Source organism: Nannobrachium achirus (assembly GCF_963921795.1).
Source record: "Nannobrachium achirus genome assembly, chromosome: 15".
NCBI classification, from domain to species: Eukaryota; Metazoa; Chordata; class Actinopteri; order Myctophiformes; family Myctophidae; genus Nannobrachium; species Nannobrachium achirus.
In genome coordinates this window covers 38,743,700-38,758,831 of record NC_137822.1, presented here as the reverse complement: position 1 = coordinate 38,758,831, position 15,132 = coordinate 38,743,700, and the positions used below count along the sequence as shown (strand labels likewise).

Genomic DNA, 15,132 nt, shown 5'->3' with positions numbered 1-15,132 from the left:
GGGCATTCATGGGGTTTGCATTAAAGGGTGGGGCATTCATTCCCTATTTCAAATTCGGCACGTGCGTTCCCCACCGCAGCAGGTAGTGCAGTGCTCGGCCTCAACCCGACCCGACCCACGATTGTTTGAAAAAGCGACAGAAATCTCATATATGGGCATAAAATGGACGCAGATAAACAGATATCTCCATATATGGCATATATGGGCATACAATGGATGCAGAATCACAAAGATCTCCATATACGGGCATAAAAGGGACACAGACAGACAGATACAGAGATCTCCATATATGGGCATAAAATGGATGCAGATAGACAGATATCTCCATATATGGGCATATATGGGCATAAAATGGACCCAGAACTATAACTGCAGTGATCTCCATATATGGACATAAAATGGACACCGACAGACAGATACAGATATCTCCATATATGGGCAAAAATGGACACAGGCAGACAAATGGTCAAAACGGGTCCTATGAAAACAGGTATAATAATATAATATAATGGGGTTTGCATTAAAGGGCGGGGCATTCATTCCCTATTTACATTGTTCCGAGTTGGCCAGGTCGCCGACTAGACGCTGGGCCGCCCGAAGCTTCTAGTAGTTTAAATGGAATAAAGGATGAAATACTCTCTGTTAAATAAACAGAACCTTAAAGGCACACTAGGTAGAATTGCATATAATAATAGCAGCATCCTCATTGCCATCATTATAAGCAACATTGAGTTTTTGCATACCACTCTTTCTGTAGCGCTGCCACAAGAGGGCAGTATACATACGCAAAAAGTGCCACGCTGCAAGCTTGCATATGTGCTATTTTACACACACTATTTTACGCCACACACACACACACACACACACACACACACACACACACACACACACACACACACACACACACACACACACACACACACACACACACACACACACACACACACACACACACACACACACACACACACACACACACACACACACACACACATTTCACTAGCCCTTTAGAGAGTTGGATTTGTACTTTACTTGAGTATTTCCAATAGTTTTACTTCTACTATACCACATACAGTATACCTCAACCTCTGTATATACCTCAAGGTGCGCACACGGGTGTGATTTCTTTTAATAGTTAAAGCGTAACATAATTGAAGTGGTTCAAATCTAAAAATGACACAGATTTGCGTTCAGGCCTAAATGAGGTTAAGGTGTAACTTTAGTTCACATTCGTTGTGAAGTGAGTGGTGCCTTTTATGTATTCATTCCATAGGCGTCCCGCAAAGCTTGGCCATTGAGTCAAAGAGAGGAACATACGTACATACAGCTCATGGTACTCCAACATCAAAAATCAAACCTCGGTTCGAAGTGAAGCGGTGGACAGATAAAACCTCTATTCTGAATGTATTTTTCATCTGTTTTGATAATCTGCAATAGATACTGCATGTACAAGACAGATAAACCCTGAAGGCCAAATTATCATGTGAAGCTTGACCAATCCTCAAAGTATCCATTCATCTAACCGGGAGGGACACCACACATTTTGCTTTTTGAAAAAGCCTATTCATTCTGGACTGATATTTTACACGTACGGGACAGGAAAAACCTGTTCATTCTGGCCTGGAGTGACCATATATGGACATAAGGTAACATACTTTGTGTTTTTGAAAAACCCTGTTCATTCTGGACTGACATCACCATATATGGTAATTAAACGGACATTCTGTTTTTGAAAAAGCCTGTTCATTCTGGACTGAAATGACCATATATGGGCGTGATACACACAAAGCCATTCATTGGAAGCGGTTTTCACCGCTTCAAAAAGACACTAAAGACTAAGCTCCAAACCTCCCAAAACAAAATGATTCGGCCCATGACAGATGTTTCTCCCACACATTTTGCTATAGCTTAAGTTGGCTCAGCGTTGAATACAGGGTTAAACAACTAAAAAATGGGATTGACTTTCAAAATAGTCAACGCAAATTTTGTCTAATAAAATAATTAATAATCAATCAATCAATCAATCAATCAATCAATCACAGCACATACATACATAGCCAGATGTAGGAACGGTTGGCACCGCTCAAAATGTAATAGGAAAATATACATTTGAATCTTTTTAAATATATAATAACAAAATAGTATATAGTGCCTAGGACCCCACTTTGAGAACCATTCGCCGTATGAACGATGGTGGTTGCTTGGGAACACCTGGACTAAATAGTACAGTGGTTCTCAACCTGAGTCCCTCCCCCCAGGTGATTAACTTAATGTGCAATGTTGGTTTCTCACTCAAACCAACATAAGGTGTATAGAGGGTATCTGCACATTTTTAAAATGCCAATTTAAGGACTTTTTAATACCTCTAAAATGGCAAATTAAGCATTGGCCAAATTGTTGTGACAATAGCCGATCTATATGCTCACAACGCCGTTGTGAGCATGTAGATCTGCTATTTTCACAATAGAACCGTGTTATATAAAATGTGATGCCTCGACAGGGAGAACCACTGAAATAGCACGTCAAGATCTCTCCCCCAGGACGTCCAAGGAATAAACGATAACTCTCCCAAAAAGGTCGGCGCTCTCCTCAAACACTACTCTCAGTCTGTGCGCTGCCGGGGCCTCCTCCAGTACAAGAAAGCTCTGAAGGGAGTTATCGTCCTCTGGGTAAAAACGAGAGATCAGCGTAAAGTCTCCTCCGTCTCTTTGGCACCCTTCCAGCCGGCACGTCTTCCCGGCGAACCCCCCGTGGAACTGCACCCTGAGCTGGGACACGCTGACGAGCTGCGGGAACTCCACGGTGAGCCACTGGCCCGAGCCCTGGTCCGAGCTCCAGCAGGTCTCCTCGCGGCCGTCGAACATGTGCTCCTTCCCGAACTGCTTGGCGTCCCGGTTCAGCACCGAGCTCACCCTGCTCCGCGTTCCACTGCAGATCAGCGAGGAGGAAGCCATGTTGGACGCCAGTGAAGAAGCCATGTTGGATGGCAGTGAAGAAGCCATGTTGGAAGCCTGTGAAGAAGCCATGTTCGACGCCAGTGAAGATGCCATGTTGGACGGACTCACCGTGCTCCACGCTTCACTGCAAGTCAGTGAAGATGCCATGTTGGAGGTTTGCTGTGAACACAGAACCAGCAATTAATTGATTGAATACAGTTTGCAATTTGTAGAGTTAACAATAAAAGGATTAACACAAAAAGCCGTAGTCGCTGGTTTCCATTGCGGTCCAGTGTACTGTAGGCAGGTGGGTTGATATAGATGACAGTTTCAGTTGGATTGCCAGGTTGCTGTTTAAGTGAAAGACCTTTGGTTCATTCATCAATGACTATCATACTGGATTATTATATGGTTTGTTATTAAGTCTGATATACGTCATGCTTGCATCATACGACCCGTGATGAGGTCATCGTGGCTACAGTACATCATGGTCAATAATACTGACGTCGAAGTCACGGGGGGCCTAGTCGAGAGCCCTGTGGGACTCCATTCTTGCAGTCGGGTTTCAGAAACCTCATCTCCATAGTTTAACTTTTTGTGATTTTCCGTGAAACTAACGACCCAGCTTGACCGGTCTACTGTGTCACACAAAAGCATCAAAAGTAGAAGATCTTCAAGCGTGAAGTGTGGTGCGAATCGACACGCTTTACGCTTGTAGATCTGTTACTTTTGAATTTGAATCCTGGTAAACAAACCAACATAAAGTTTAATGAGGGTATCTGCACATTTCTAAAGTTAAAATGTAAAGACTTTTTAAAACCTCTAAAATTACAAATTGTCAAATATTAAAGCCACAAATTGTGAAAATTGCCGACCAATATGCACACAACGCCTCGCAACACAAGGCGTTGTGAGCATGTAGATCTGCTATTTTCACAATAGAACCATGTTATACAAAATGTAATTCCTCAACTCTTAGTGCTGGTTAGGGCGAGGTTCACCAGTTAAAATATGATTATTTTGGGGGTTGCGGCCTGAAAAGTGTAGGGATTCAATGGCTAAACCAGCCATCTCCCATCCCACAAAGGGTCTATGTCTAAAAGGATGTCTTTGCATGCACTAAGATTTTGGTTAAAGGTTTAGTGAAAGTCATCATTTTTGTTAAAACAAAAGGTGTTAAATATAAAGTCCCTTGCACAACTACAAAAGCGACTGGTCCGTAGGAGAAGACCAACGCACTAAAACAATTTTGGACCAACGCACTAGAGGAAACTCTCGGAAACTCTCGCAAACTCTAGTCGTCAGATGCAAATATTTAAAATTCTATTTCTTTTAAGGTTCCAAAGATAACCTGATGAAGGTCTAAACAGACAGAAACATTGTCTTGAAAGCGTGAGAACTACTGATTTAGAAGGCATTTGTAGAATGAGCCTTGGGTCTTAACACACACACACACACACACACACACACACACACACACACACACACACACACACACACACACACACACACACACACACACACACACACACACACACACACACACACACACACACACACACACACACACCTTCACTACAGCGTCAAAGTTGACTGATGTCCTCAGGGGTGACATCATTCATAGACTAGGCAGGATGATCAGCTGCTTGTAAAAACTGTGATCCCGCCTCTGTCCCTTGCTCAAGGTGTGTGAGCACCAAGGACGTGCAGAGAATGTTAGAGAGGCAGGGTCTGACATTTCCGAAAGGGCCTTTTAGAGAAAATATAGAAAATAGCAGACCTCCAAGCTCGCGACGCGTTGTGAGCTTGGAGGTCGTCTATTTTCGGTACTTGATACCACACTGAACTAACTTTTGAATGTTGCCTTCAGGTATGGCACGGAAAGATGGCATTTACATTACATTTCTTTCAACATTGTAAAAACTGCATTCATGGTCTGGAGAGGGCAATTTTTACAGACGGCTAAGGGGAAATCTCGCTCTTTCGACGAGTCATTCTTTCGACTATGAGCGTTGGCAGGTTAGCTATTCACCCGCGTCATAGTTACTGCGTTTAGGGTTAGGGACCCACGTCGGCCAATTAGCTACTCACCCGCGTCGGCAGGTTAGCATTTCACCAGGTTAACATTCACCTGTGTCGAAAGAATGAACCGTCGAACAGATGCTATGTTGCAATATCGACACGCTCCCTTTGATGACGATGTGTGCACGTGCCTGAATCACACACATACACACCCACACACACAGGCCTATACACACCCACATGCAAAACGTGTGCTCTTCATTCATTTGTTGTGAGTAAACAGGAAACTCTGCACCTGCGGACCCGAGACAGAGAGACTTATGGAGATTGACAACATAGTTGCAAACAGTGCTCTTATCCGAGCCAGAGAAGGTAAAAAAACAACGACAACAACTCTATTTTTACTTACTATTTAGTGTGTAATGTTTGCAAAAATATACATATTTTAGTTTGATGCTTTTGCTCTCTTAACGTCTTTAAAAACCTTTACACACCCGTAACACTGCATGTATTAGGCATTCCAAGTTTTTGAGATTTCTTTGAAAAATGTTTTGCATGTTGTTGAAAACAGGGCGTTAAGAGGTTGAAACGATTGTTCCTCATTCTGATATTTAGTGAGGATTGGTTAAATTAGGTAAACACTAATGCTACTATTCATGTGTGATACAATCCTAACTTTATGGATTTGGTTGCAGTCACACTGAAATGCTTCTCCATCAGCTGACACTGTTAAAGCAAATAGCTTGTTCATTTTGTAAAATGATATATTATGATATAATAAAATATAATAGGTCAAGACTGCAGGTGCAGTGTATCTTTTGTATCCTATCAGTCGATCAGGAATGTACCAGGAGAGGAATAAGGAAATGATTGGTACTTTCCCTTGCATTTCTTCTGCTGTTTCCTCAATGCAGGCAACATTCCATCTTTACTTAAGACTACTGTGTGTCACCATGAACCGAGTGCACTGCAAATGTATGCTGAATGTGCTCAAAATTGGGTGTTTCAGTAGAAAGCAAAAACGTGCGAGGATGACTGCTTTGAGTCATTGGCAGAAGAAATACTCAGTCATTTACTGCAAACAACTCACGGGCGTCATAAGGGGGAGAAAAGTGGGACTGGGTTACTAGGGCCCAATGTGGAGGGGCCTTAATTATTTTATACTTTAGCTATTAAAAAATTGCAGATATACAAGCTCACAGCGCGGCACCAAGTGCCGCGCTGCGAGCTTGTAGATCGGCTATTTTTGAAAAGTCGTGAAAATGTGTGCAAATCTTTGAATATATGTAAGCGAACATTTGTAACTCAAATTTTGCTTCTGGGGGGTCCCTGGAACTAAATATTTTGAGATGGGGGTCCGTGGCCAAATACATATAATTGTGTGGGTCCGCGCTGTGAGCTTGTATATCTGCTATTTTTTAAAAGTTAAAGCACAAAATAACTCATATAATAACTAAATTCATGAGGAGGCCCCGCATTGAATCCTTGTACACAGGGCCCAGAATTTGGTGCGACACCCCTGAACATACTTATTGTTGCATTCCACCACCGCTGTCTCGTGCCCTCATGTGCATGCGAGTGTGTGTGTGTCTAAGTAAGTTGAGAGTAATGTAGTCCCACAGGCTCTGGCTGCTGCTTAGCTATTAATAGCTCATTGTAGTACAGCCACTACCAGTGAACCGAGACGTGGAACCAGATAGGCGAGCCAAACACACACACACACACACACACACACACACACACACACACACACACACACACACACACACACACACACACACACACACACACACACACACACACACACACACACACACACACACACGTTAGCCTCGGTGACACAGACACGCTAGGTTAGAGTGTGAGAGACAGGTGAGAGACATATCTGACAACAAATTAACAACTCTGCTAGAGCAACTCTGATTTGTCGCACGACGGTGTGCTAGCTGGTGTGACCCGACTTGGTCCACGATTCGGAGGAGTACCTACCTATAGGGGCCCTATTTTCATTCATACCTTACCCCTAATCCCTAAACTGCTTTGCCCTTTTTTAATATTTTGAAGATGTAACTTATGGGGGCTGGTGTAAATAGTAACAAAGAAATTGCCTGCTTTTTGTGTCTAAAAATACATATTTAGCCACTTGTACGCAAACTACGCATGCCCCCATGCCCCCACTGAATCAAAAACACTAAAATCGCTAAAACAATAGAAAGCAGTAAATGAATACATTTTAACACTCATCTTTTCTTTTCTCTAATTACAATCTAAAATATTAACCCTTTTTGTAAAAAAAAAATGAGTTGTCCTTTAGACAATTTTAAATGTTATTCAAAATAGTAAAAAAAAAAGGCAAAGAAGTTCAGGGATAAGGGAGGCATGGACAAAAATAGAGCTCCTAGTCTCTTGCACGACAAAAACAGCCACGAGAGACATGGTATGTGAAGAGTCTTATTTGATGGTTTGTCGAGCCAATCCAATCCACATAATTCAAATAGCACATTTAACAACAGTTTTACTAAGTGCTGCACTGAAAATCAGAAGCAAAATACTCGGTATAAGCTAAAAAACTACAGAAACATCACTCAGTAAAACAAACAAAAATAAACAGCAAAGAAAACATCACTTAAAAATTCAAGACTGTGAAACAAAACATAGACCACAGAAACTCTCAAGCGGGATTAAAAACCAAGGTATTAAGGTGGGCAAGACTTAAACCAAGGTGTAGACCTTGTAGATCTATAAAATAGATCCACAAGCCACAAGAGAATTGGAGCCTGTGGCTTGTGGGGGCCCCCGACTGACCGTGGCCCCTGGTGTAACTATTTGTTATGCCAGGTTTGGTGTAGAGTCCAGATGTTGTGACACCCACCATCGATTGTCGACTCACTGGGCAATTTAAATATACTATCTTTAAAAAAAAAACACAAATCAATGACATAATACATTTGAATAAACATACAGATCCATTTTGAAAAATGTGAATATTGTGTAAAAGTAAGTTTTCTTGAAACTTTCATATATTCTATCTAGATACATAGCACATTCAATTATTCCAAACCTTTTTTTGTTAAAATAGATTTTTCTTAATGGCATACAGCTCATGAATATGAAAACTACTCAAAACAAGGATTTATAGAGAAATGTCAACCTTCTGTGGTTGACATTGGGAAATTTCCGAAGTCAGTTATGATTTGGGGTGTTATGGCATCTGCAATGCTTTTTCACACAATATTCAATTTTTTTCTAGATGGATCTGTATATACACCACTTTCTTGAAAATTGAAATTGTTTTGCCCATGACAAGTAACACGCCCAACACACAGATGCCATGGGTTGTACAGTAAGTGGTTCAATGCTGTCTTTATAAAGGGTTTGATTTCTGTTTCACCCTCAAAAGCAAAAAAAAAAGAAAAGAAAATCCTAAGTGATGTTTGCATGGTTTAAAGTCACCACCACTGATTTGTCTTTTGGATTCCATAGAAGCCAGCATGGTTTCTAGGAAGCAGGTTGCGCAGCTAAAAATAGCCTGCACAATCTATAAACTCGATCTACAGGCACAAGCTCCATCTGCAAACACAATCTAAGATCAATCTACAAGCTTAATCGTGACCGCCAGGTCATGGGGAAATCTCGCTCTTTCGAATGACAAAGGAGCGTCGGGAGGCTTATAGCGACTCAACCCACGGAGGTTAGGTTTTGGGTAAGGGTTAGAGTTGGGTGTCGAAAAGATGACATTTAGTAACAGCGAAACGCTCCCCAGGTCGCAAGTTACTATGAAAAGCTCCATCGGCTGGCTGTTAGTCAGTCTGTCTGTCATGTCACGTCACGTCACGTCACGTCACGTCACGTCAAACTTTAGGCCCTACTCTTATCTCCGGCACCGTTGCCCCTATCTATGCCAAACTTTGCACACACACTCTCCTTGGCTGGCAAACCACAACCTCCACCCCTGATATCTCACATGCCCCTCTTCTAGCGCCACCACGAGGTTGCTGGCGGTCACTTATCTTCCGATTAGGGAGTCTTACTGGTTTAGCTTTATTATTGTGTTTGTTTGTCTGTGGATTCATGTCTGCAGGTGGAGGAGGAAAAGGCCGGAGCTGGAAATGGAAAGAGATGCTTCGTTTCCCGCATATCAGCCAGTGTATGGAGCTAGCCAATGAAATCGGTGTGTACTGTGTGTGTGACTATTGTCACAAAGTTTTTTTATGACAATTAAAAATATACCTTCACCATAACGCGATATTACGATATCCCAAATCCCAAACGATGTCTAGCCTCATATCACATGTCATATACTGTAAATATGATATATAGAAATATTGCCCAGGCCTGATGTTTCATGTTTGCAGTGGTGTAAGTGCAGTTTTTAGGTATTTTTTATTTTATTGACAGTTTTCAGTACTTTTACTTCTACTATATTCCACTACATCTCAGAGGCAAATATTATACTTTTACTGCTCTAAAATTATTTGAAAACTTTAGTAATTAGTAACTTTGTAGATTTTGATTATTATTACATAGCATACTGTACATAATAGCCCAATATACATTTTGGCCATTTGAAAATAGCCGACCTACAAGCTTGTACATCTGCCATTTTCAAAACATTTTTTATACATTTGAAAACTTGTGAAATGGGACATTCTGCATAATGAGTACCTTCTAATTTTGGTTCTTAGATACCAATACTTTTGCTCAAGTAAACGTTGAATTTCCGGACTTTTACATGTTTGCAGTATCGACACTTTTACTTTAGTAAAACATTGGAGTACTTTTTCCACCACTGCATGTTTGTGTGTTTTATTTTTCCGTCAGAACGAGACTACTTCAGTCTGTGTGTTTTATCTTCCTGTTCAGAACGAGACTACTTCAGTCTGTGTGTTTTATCTTCCTATCAGAACGAGACTACTTCAGTCTGTGTTTTATCTTCCTGTTCAGAACGAGACTACTTCAGTCTGTGTGTTTTATCTTCCTGTTCAGAGCGAGACTACTTCAGTCTGTGTGTTTTATCTTCCTATCAGAGCGAGACTACTAGTCTGTGTGTGTTTTATCTTCCTGTTCAGAGCGAGACTACTTCAGTCTGTGTGTGTTTTATCTTCCTATCAGAACGAGACTACTTCAGTCTGTGTGTTTTATCTTCCTATCAGAACGAGACTACTTCAGTCTGTGTGTTTTATCTTCCTATCAGAACGAGACTACTTCAGTCTGTGTGTTTTATCTTCCTGTTCAGAGCGAGACTACTTCAGTCTGTGTGTGTTTTATCTTCCTGTTCAGAGCGAGACTACTTCAGTCTGTGTGTGTTTTATCTTCCTGTTCAGAGCGAGACTACTTCAGTCTGTGTGTGTTTTATTTTTCCGTCAGAGCGACACTACTTCAGTCTGTGTGTTTTATTTCTCCGTCAGAACGAGACTACTTCAGTATGTGTGTGTTTTATTTCTCCGTCAGAACGAGACTACTTCAGTATGTGTGTGTTTTATTTCTCCGTCAGAACGAGACTACTTCAGTATGTGTGTGAAGCAGCCTATCGGCAGAGATCTCTTCTACCAGTTCTGTCGCGGCAGTCCTGATTTACGCAACTGCATCTGCCTGCTGGAGGCAATGGTACAGTACGCTAATCTAAACCTAAATTCCTTTTTAATTCCTGTTTCAGTCACACTTTAGTTATAGGCCTATAGGGGGGAAACCTCATTGTGACCAAAACCGTTGCTTTTCAGGATTCAAATTATGAAAGCTTCAAAAGTAGCAGATCCACAAGCTCAAGCTTACGAAAAAACACAAAAGGTTACGCTAGGCATGTCACAATTCACTCAACTCACCATACGATTCGAATCACGATTCAAGGTTCAAGATATCACAATTTCTTTCACACAAATGAAAAAAGAAAAACTACATGACATAACTAATGCCAACAACTGTAAACATGCTTTGTTGTTTAGAACCTGGCTACTAGGGTTAACATGTAAAAAAAAGCTTTGATGCTCTTATGGAGTAGATGTAGACCTATTTGAAAGTTCAGAAACGATGACACGTCCATAATACCTCCTAATATGTTTCTACGGCTTCATCAGGATATCTTTGACACCAAGCCAGACGAGGAGAGGAGGGACTACGGCGCGCACATCATTCAATCATATCTCAGAAGCCAGGTCAGGCCCGTCACTATCGTTATTCTTTTTGAGATGTTTGTGAATTATTGTTGCATAAGTTGAAAAAGGTTGAAAAATGTTCACTCATTTTCAAAAAAGAGGAGGCCCAGCCTCAGCCTCCTACGCTGGAACTCAAGGCCCAAGGCATGTTTTTCGTGCAAAACAAATGCTTGCAATGGATTCAGAATAATTAAAAACACCTAGTTAGACCCCTCACATCCCACTTAAAGTTTTTTTTTTGGGAGTGATTTGTTCCCTTATAGTACAGTGAATGAGTAAGTGAATACTCATACTGAATGAGACCCAGAATTACCCTAGCTGTCAAACATTTTGCTAGGGATGTTGACTTTCAATCTTTGTTAGATATGTTACTAGACACCTTTACGAACACATCGGTGAAGACATTGTTTGGTAAGGAATTTATTCCCAGGTTTGACAGGTATTCTGCAAATTTTCCCTGACTATAATGGTATACAGTGAATGTATGCTCTGTCTACACAGTGTATGGTAGTATATGGTATATAACAGTATTATGGTATGTATGCTCAGTCTACACAGTGTTTGGTAGTATATGGTATATAACAGTATTATGGTATGTATGCTCAGTCTACACAGTGTTTGGTAGTATATGGTATATAACAGTATTATGGTATGTATGCTCAGTCTACACAGTGTGTGGAGGCATTACAGAGCTATGAACAGAGCTGCAGACAGAGCCTGGAGGCCGATCCCTGTGGAGACGTGTTTTACCGCTGCAGACGGTAAATAAAAAAAAAACATTTAGGCCTAGAATTATTGAATGCTTTAACCAGTGAAAAATAGCAGATATACAAGCTCACAGCGCGGCACCGAGTGCCGCGCTGCGAGCTTGTAGATCTGCTATTTTTGAAAAAGTCGTGAACATACGTGAAAATCTTTGAATATATTATGTATTTTCAAAGCAAACGTTTCTTAACTCAAATTTAGCTTCTGGGTGGTCCCTGGAACTAGATATTTTGAGATGCGGGTCCGTGGCCAAATACATGTCATTTTGGGGGTCCTTCACAAGAAAAGGTTTGAGAACCACTGACATAGTAGTCTCTCAAGAACAGACTAACTGAGCTCCAGTTAAGTGAAAAGGACCTTTTCTTTGACGATGGCTGGCCAGATTGCTGACATAGAAACATAGGTTTTTAAAACCGGAATCGGGTCAAAATTCTAATTTTCCCGATTTTTCTAAAATAGCAGATCTACAAGCTTGTATATCTGCTATTTTTCAATAGTTAAAGCATATAATAATGAATTAATGATACACAATAATGTGTACCCGTTCTAAATGGGTTAAACACTGTGACACGGTGTGTGTGTGTGTGTGTGTGTGTGTGTGTGTGTGTGCGCGCGCGCGTGAGTGCGTGCTAAGGCTGGGCAATATATTGAACATTTATAGATATCGAGGTATCAACATGCAAAGTATACATATCGACGAAAAGACGGCTTGAAATGAAGTATTGGTGTATGTGTCAAATCAATTAACAGACACACTACTATGCATGCACTTATTAGTACATGCAAAAAAAAGCAGTCCATCTGTAACCAGGCGTGGTTATTTCAATAAAACTATTGTTTAAAAATGGAAATAAGGCATTTAATTCTCTTTATCCTATGTGTACTGTGCAGTGTGCGTGCATGGATATGCTATTAATTAACTGGGTTAGGCAGGCAGTGGACCTAAAGCAGAAAAACATTAAAAAATATATGTTTTTACTTATATATTGATATTGAGGTATTGAGGTATTCAACAACGGTATCGAATATTGAAGGTTTTCCAAATTTCGCCCAGCCTTAGTGCGTGCGTTACACGTACAGAATCTGTGTTGATGTGTGTGCGTTTATTTACACATACAGAATCTGTCTGTATAGACATGACATTCAGTAAAGTGTAAGTGTGTGTGTGTGTGTGTGTGTGTGTGTGTGTGCATGTGTTGTAATCAGGAAGCTTAATGCCCACCTAAGTGGGACCCCCTTCCAGCAGTACCAGGAGAGCATGTACTTTGATCGCTTTCTACAATGGAAGATGTTGGAGAGGTCAGTGTGTGTCTGTATCATAGACTGTAAAAGCCATTGGTTTCTATGCTGCGCAAATGAAGCTTTTTTGGCCATTGTATGGGTGACGCCATCATTGTAGGAATCAACGTTCATTGGTAGAAATGATACCAACTCGAATGCTATTGGCTGCCAACGGTCACATGCAACCGCAGGGATACATGGGACATTGTCTTGAGCTTGCCGAAAATAAAGCACACGAAGAATCATCACAAGCCTATGATCACAAGCCCCTCCTACAGCATAACCTGCTATAACATCCAATATAACATAAAGTGGGCCATATTTTCACAAAACGCATATCATGGTGATTGAAACGAGGCTTTAAACTAGCGACAGGGAGTATTTATGACAATGTTTATTACGGTAAGAAAATCAAATGTAAAAGTTCGGGGGAAATGGATGGAATCCTATGGAGAACATGTTGCTTTTGGTGCCAGAAAGCGCAACTAGTGGCCAATCATAGGAACTTTCAGTTCCTTGTTGCTTCATTTTAAATCGGGACAACTGGCCCCCTGGTCTGTATCACTGTTTCTACAATGGAAGGTGTTGGAGAGGTCAGCATGTTTGTCTGTATCACTGTTTCTACAATGGAAGATGTTAGAGAGGTCAGTATGGTTGTCTGTATCACTGTTTCTACAATGGAAGGTGTTAGAGAGGTCAGTATGGTTGTCTGTATCACTGTTTCTACAATGGAAGGTGTTAGAGAGGTCAGTATGGTTGTCTGTATCACTGTTTCTACAATGGAAGATGTTAGAGAGGTCAGTATGGTTGTCTGTATCACTGTTTCTACAATGGAAGGTGTTAGAGAGGTCAGTATGGTTGTCTGTATCACTGTTTCTACAATGGAAGATGTTAGAGAGGTCAGTATGGTTGTCTGTATCACTGTTTCTACAATGGAAGGTGTTAGAGAGGTCAGTATGGTTGTCTGTATCACTGTTTCTACAATGGAAGGTGTTAGAGAGGTCAGTATGGTTGTCTGTATCACTGTTTCTACAATGGAAGGTGTTAGAGATGGTGGTCATCAATATGTTTGTACACGGACAATGTGTCCGTGGCAAAGACTTGGTCTTGTCCACTACACTGTTTTACACACCATTATAATGTCCTTATTTTGATCATGAGACCCAATTACTGAATGCCAAGTCTCAGGTTTTCTTCAGAATATGACACTGATTTCCCACTTCTATGGCCCATCAGGAGTCCACTAGTAAGAGTCGTTCTCACTAGTGGCGTCGTAATGGCGGTTTTATACTTCAATCAGTTAGTCAGTCAGGGCTGGATTAACCATTGGGCTGGTGGGGTTGTTGCCAGGGGCCCTTTGGGGGAACTGGGCTGTGTGGTCATTGACAATTTACTCAAATTAAATGTATAGGTTAATTAACTAGACCAGGTCAACCTGGTTGTGCCAGACCCCCTGTCTGTCATCATCATTTATGACATCATGCCTTTTGTAGGCATGTCATCATCATGTCATCATCATATATACCCTTTATATAGAAAACCCGGACAGACATTTGCTTATGTAGGCCTACCCATTTCATGGGTCTGGCAAAAATCAAATGTGTGGGCCCCCTCCTCTACAGGTGCTTTCTTGGCCCACAGATGATCATCATGGCTTAAAATCCAAGCTGGGTAGTGGACGTCGGAAAGGGGGGGGGGGGGGGGGGTTATGGAGGAGGGTCCTAAAAAAATATCGGCCAGGGGCGCTCGCGGGGGTTAATCCGTTCATTCAGTCAGTCAGTCATTATTTGTATGCACAATTCAGACAACAGGTGTAGTTCAATGTGCTTCACAGGGGGGAAAAAACTTTACAAGAAGTCAAAACAAAAAGTACATACCATAAATACTGCACATAGAAATGTATTTAAAAATTAATGGCAATAAAAAAGGAAGTAAAACAAGAAGGGAAATGCAGCGATTTTAAGTAAAAGCAATGC

General features: G+C 41.2%; 2 protein-coding genes across 2 annotated transcripts in view; one reads left to right on the top strand and one right to left on the bottom strand.

Moving 5' to 3' along the window:
- Positions 1-2,522: 2,522 nt before the first annotated feature.
- Positions 2,523-2,954, bottom strand: LOC308299841 (nuclear receptor 2C2-associated protein-like; the record flags this gene model as incomplete). The annotated part of the gene is made up of 1 exon (XM_080743624.1): positions 2,523-2,954. The coding sequence occupies one exon, from the start codon at positions 2,952-2,954 to the stop codon at positions 2,523-2,525; it is 432 nt and encodes a 143-aa protein (XP_080599750.1).
- A 2,324-nt stretch (positions 2,955-5,278) lies between these two features.
- The window catches only part of LOC308299840 (G protein-coupled receptor kinase 5-like), a gene marked incomplete at both ends in the record, with an annotated part of 31,172 nt that continues 21,318 nt past the window's right edge, over positions 5,279-15,132 (top strand). The window contains 6 exons of the mRNA XM_080743623.1: positions 5,279-5,330; positions 9,040-9,129; positions 10,453-10,565; positions 11,033-11,110; positions 11,801-11,871; positions 13,082-13,178. Coding sequence (XP_080599749.1) covers positions 5,279-5,330; positions 9,040-9,129; positions 10,453-10,565; positions 11,033-11,110; positions 11,801-11,871; positions 13,082-13,178 — 501 coding nt within the window. The remainder of the gene's footprint in view (positions 5,331-9,039; positions 9,130-10,452; positions 10,566-11,032; positions 11,111-11,800; positions 11,872-13,081; positions 13,179-15,132) is intronic.